The sequence below is a fragment of the Carlito syrichta genome, unplaced genomic scaffold (genome assembly GCF_000164805.1).
Source record: "Carlito syrichta isolate Samal-C Ts95f unplaced genomic scaffold, Tarsius_syrichta-2.0.1 Scaffold304348, whole genome shotgun sequence".
Lineage (NCBI taxonomy): Eukaryota > Metazoa > Chordata > Mammalia > Primates > Tarsiidae > Carlito > Carlito syrichta.
The window spans coordinates 312,817-318,075 of NW_007248444.1; the positions used below are offsets into that span (position 1 = coordinate 312,817).

General features: G+C 49.0%; 1 protein-coding gene across 3 annotated transcripts in view; it reads right to left on the reverse strand.

Moving 5' to 3' along the window:
* The window catches only part of PRPF6 (pre-mRNA processing factor 6), a 50,414-nt gene extending 45,161 nt beyond the window's left edge, over positions 1-5,253 (reverse strand). For all 3 annotated transcript variants that reach the window (XM_008059753.1, XM_021713216.1, XM_008059754.1), the window contains exons 1-3: positions 5,149-5,253; positions 3,211-3,379; positions 1,035-1,153 (exon numbers count right to left, since the gene is read on the reverse strand). In XM_008059753.1, the coding sequence (XP_008057944.1) occupies positions 1,035-1,153; positions 3,211-3,379; positions 5,149-5,219 (359 nt within the window). In that variant the 5' untranslated portion in view covers positions 5,220-5,253. The remainder of the gene's footprint in view (positions 1-1,034; positions 1,154-3,210; positions 3,380-5,148) is intronic.
* Positions 5,254-5,259: the final 6 nt, after the last annotated feature.

Below are 5,259 nucleotides of genomic sequence, written 5' to 3' on the forward strand. Positions count from 1 at the left end.
CACTGGCCACTCCCGGCCACCGCAGCCTCGACCTGCTGGGCTCTGGCGATCCTTCCGCCTCAGCCTTCCGAGTAGCTGGAACTACAGGCGCGCGCTACCACACCCGGCTCAGTTTTGATTTATTGTTGAGATGAGGTCTCGCCAAGTTGCCCAAGTGGGTCTCAAACCCACGGGCTCAGGCAATCCACTCACCTCAGCCTCTCAAGGCGCAGGATTACAGGCTGAGCCACCGAGCCCAGCTTCCCAATATTCTATAATAAGAATGTACTCTTTTTACAGGAAGAAAATATTAAAATATTACAATACAATATGTTATTTCACTTTGTAATATGATGTGGCACAAATTTCCCTAGAACAAGGACAGGGAGCTCAGGAAGCGGCCATACCCACTGGTACACTGACATCACACCAATACGACACGCTGTTGAACTAGAGCTCAGAACAAGATGCCACCTTGGAGTTCCACAGAGAAAACACAAAGGACTTGCAGAGGCACAGTCCAACCTCTAGCAGGGAACCCGGGGATAGAACACTCATCCCAGCTAGCATCTCAGCGAACTCCTCCCTCAGCCTGTTCCCTCAAGCTTCCTGTGGTCTGAACTTCCCAAGGTTGTCACGACACTAACATGTGGAACAACCTCCCAAACCACAACCACCTTCCCACAAGTATTTAGGTGCTCATTTGCCATCTTTAATTCATTTCCAAATTACTTAACATAGACTAATCAACACCAGGTCCATTTCAAAAATGGTAACCCAGATGTAAAGTCAAAGTAATTCCCCAAATTCTGTTGATTTCTGGAAAATCAGGCCCAACGTTCTTAAGCTCTCCGCTCCAGTCCCCAGGCCTTCAGGCTGTTCTGCAACAGTCCAGCACTAGTCCAAATGGGGCTGCCATAGCCCCAAAACCCACATGGCCGCAAAACTGAGCAGACACACATACTATTTTTATAACTTTTCTCCAAATATAAAAGTCAAAACAAATGTTTTTTAAAAAGTTGATAAACACCATGAAAGGTAACAATTTGTTTTACCTCCTCTCTTTTCTTCTTTCATCCATCCTTTTATCCAGGGCTGCATAAATAGCATCTGCTTCCTCATCATCTTTTTCATAAGGCCCGCTTGAGAAGAGGCTCCCAGCATAGCCATTAAACTGAGAACCAAACAACATACGTAGAGGGGTCAGTTTTTCCTCAAGCACAATCACCACTAGCAGTAACAGAAAAACATCTCCACTTAAAAAATACTTGCCAATAAACCCAAATTAAGAGATAGTCCACAACATAACAGATCAGTACTCTTCAAGTGTCAAGAACATGAAAGATAAAGGAGTCATTCCAACTGGAAGAGACCAGGGAGACATGGCAAGCTGCAAGGGGTATCCTGGACTGGGTCCTAAGCTTGTAAAAGGACATTCATGAAAAAACTAGTGAAATTCAAATAAAATTCATCGATTAGTTAATAGTACTGTATCAATGGTAATTTGCTGGTTCCAATAATTGGGCTAAGATCATGTAAGATGGGGAAAAGCTTAAAGAAAGTTATGCAGAAACTTTTTTATTTTAATTAGAGTCTCACTCTGTCGCCCAGGCTAGAGGGTAGTGGCACGTTCACGGCCACCCCAGCATCAACCTGCTGGGCTCTGGCAATCCTTCCGCCTCAGTCTTCTAAGTAGCTGGAACTACAAGCACGTACTACCACGCCCAGCTAATTTTTAAAAAATTTACTGTAGAGACAAGGTCTTGCCAAGTTGTCCGCAGGCTCAGGCAATCCACTCGCTTAGGCCTCCCAAAGTGCAGGATTACAGGTTGAGCCACCAAGTCCGGCCAGGAATTTTTAAAAAAATTTTTGGGACCAGGCTCAGTGGCTCAGCCTGTAATCCCAGCACGTTGGGAGGCCGAGGCTAGTGGACTGCCTGAACCCACAGGTTCGAGACCCACCCGGGCAACTTGGCGAGACCTCGACTCTACAATAAATAAAAAATTAGCCGGGTGTGGTAGCACGCACCTGTAGTTCCAGCTACTTGAAGGCTGAGGCGGAAGGATTGCCAGAGCTCAGCAGGTCAAGGCTGCGGTGGCCAGGAGTGTGCCATTGCCCTTCAGTCTGGGCAACAGAGAGAGACTCCAACTCAAAAAAAAAAAAAATTGGGGGGGCGGTACATCTTTTGCAAACTACTACAAATTTAAACTTATTTCATTATTATTTTAACATTATTTTTAAAATCTTTTCCTCAGAGAAAAAAATGTCATCTGCTAGAAGAAATTTAAGTAAAGAAAAATTCGACTGACTGAAAACCAATTAGCTAAGAGGGTGAGTATTAAAGCTAATAAAAGCAAATATTATCACCAATCCCACTTAAGTTTTCATAATTAAAGATTTGCCAAGGCAGTGGTTCTACCATTTGCAAGTACATCTCTTTGACAAGACAAAAAGTACACATTTTTCACTATTTTTGCTGCTTTCCCTCACACTCTGCTAAAGAAGTCCCATGAGCCAGGTATGGTGGTTCACGCCTGTCATCCCAGCACTTTGGGAGGCGAAAACGAGAGGACTGCCTGAGCCCAGGGGTTCAAGACCAGTGTGAGCAACATAGCAAGACCTTGTCCCTACAATAAATCAAAAAATTAGCTGAGTGTGATGGCGCACGTCTGTGGTTCCAGCTACCTGGAAGACTGAGGCGGAAGGATTGCCTGAGACCAGAAGGTTGATGCTGCGATGGCTATGAGTGGGCCCCTGTACTTCAGCCTGGGCAACAGAACAAGACTCTGACTCAAAAAAAAGTTCCCGCCGGACTTGGTGGCTCAGCCTGTAATCCTGCACGCTTTGGGAGGCCGAGGTGAGTGGATTGTCTGAGCCTGCAGGTTCGAGACCCGCCTGGGCAACTTGGCGAGACCTCATCTCTACAATAAATCAAAAAATTAGCCGGGCATGGTAGCACACGCCTATAGTTCCAGCTACTTGGAAGGCTGAGGCAGAAGGATCGCCGGAGCCCAGCAGGTCGAGGCTGTGGTGGTCAGGAGCGGCCACTGCACTCTAGTCTGGGCGACGGAGTGAGACTCCAACTCAAAAAAAAAAAAGTCCCATGAATAGCTGGAATATTAAATGCACAAGCCCCTGTAAGCTGCTGATCACAGACGCCAGCCAGGTTGGGAAGCTGGTCAGCCCTTCTGGAGACCAATGAGAGGAGCCCAGAAGCCCAACACAAGTTACCTCGTCATAGTTGGTATCATTCAGATCCTCATCATCATCATCGGCAGCCTGGTTCTTCTTCATCTGGTCCCCAACGGTTCTCTTGCCTGGTGGAGCATGGCGATCATCCACAGGGTCATTTGCATCGCGGGCTGGCCCAATGTCTGACCGGGTGGTGAAGCCAGTGGCACTACAAGAGAACCCCAAGACGCCCATTATCTGGGTGACCCTATGCCTGTGCTCTCTCCTCTACCTCCTGTCATCACTTAAAAACATCTCTTCTGGTCGAGTTCGGTGGCTCAGCCTATAATTCCAGCACTTTGGGAGGCCGTGGGTTCGGGACCAGCCCAGGCAACTTGGCAAGACCTCATCTCTACAATAAATCAAAAAATTAGCCGGGCATGGTGGCACACACCTGTAGTTCCAGCTACTTGGAAGGTGGAGGTGGAAGGAATGCTGGAGCCCAGCAGGTAGATGCTGGGGTAGTCGTGAGTATGCCACTGCACTCCAGCCAGGCAACAGAGTAAGACTCCAACTCAAAAAAAACAAAATCTCTTCTTCTAAACCTCTGGGAAATCTCCACAGATCCTGGTGACAACGAACTGCACTCTCAAATATTCCTGGTCTTCTCTGCTCATCTGAGCATTTCAACCATGTTGGGGTTACCCAGGCAATCTCTCTCCACCCCAAGGCTCCAATCATCTCCTCCTCCACATCCAATCAGGGCTTCAAACCCAACTTGGCCCAAACTGAGCTCCTCTCTTGTGCCCACCCTACAGCTGCTCTGGGCTGTTCAGGTGTTGAAGACAGCATTCTGGCATCCCAGGTACCGAGGCAGGCACCATGACATCATCTTCACCTCCCTCTCCCATCTTGTCCATCTTGTCTGCCCCCAACACTAATGAATCTACCTCTAAAATTTCTCCTCACAGATCATGACTCCCACCGCAGTTTGGAACCCAGTCAGTCACTTCTGCCTCTAGCCTTCCTCTACTTCAACCCATGCTCTGCCGGATGAGTCTTCCCAAAGCACAGCTCTAAGAATTCTGAAGTGTCACCGTTTTTCCATGTCTCCAGGAGCTCTAGCCTGACTTTCAAGGTCCCTCAGACTTCCTGCAGCTCTATTCCATTTGCTGCACATTCCACTCAGACTGGACTCCTTGTTTTCCCTGGTCTTCCTCCCTGACTCAGCTTTTTTTTAACTACCCACACACAAAATGTCTGTGTCTCTTCTACCCTTGCCATATTTCTACACCCCTAAATCCAGCTCTCTCTCTAAATTAGGCTCAAATGCTACACTCCACTGAGCATCCCTGATCTCTAGAACCCGAGCTCTAAATCTGTTTTCTTTATGTACAAACTTATGCTAACAGCAAACCTCTCCTAGTAAGCTGTAGGTACTCTGAAGACGGTGTCAATATCTGAGTCTAGCATGTACCCCGCGGATTCTAATATAATACCATCACTAAAAGCCCAACTGTTTAACAAATAAATAACCAAATAGGATGATAATGACTGCTCATGTATTCAACACCGTACGGAGGTCACCTGCGCAGCAGGCAAAGGGGACCCAAGGCACAAGTCCCACACATGCCATCCTTGCCCCCAGAGAACTAAGGGTTTGAACAGCACGGGGTGACCAACAACACGGGAAAGAACGAGGCACTATGAGCAGTCACACAGAGGAATCCAGCCCAGACTTTAGGCAAAGGATCAGTCGGCTTAAGGAAGTGGGATTGTGGTCACGTGTCCCACGTCTCAACTGAGGTCCCCTACCCTCCCTGCAGACCTGCATCCGGCGCCACCACCCACCCGCAGACGCCAGCCTGGGGCTCAGAGTCGCGTCGGCCAGGAGTCTGCCCCGCCCCCAGAGCCCACAGCTTCCCACAGAGATGAGCCACACCGCCCGCGTCGGTCAGGCGGAGGCCCCAGGCCCGCCCCCGGCGCAGCCCGCCTCACCCCCGGCCCAGCCCCGGCACGTAGCCGAGCGGCGCGGGCATGCCCAGGAACGGCTTCTTCTTCTTGTTCATGGCGGTGGTGGCGCCCAAGCCCAGAAGCGACGAGGCCGCG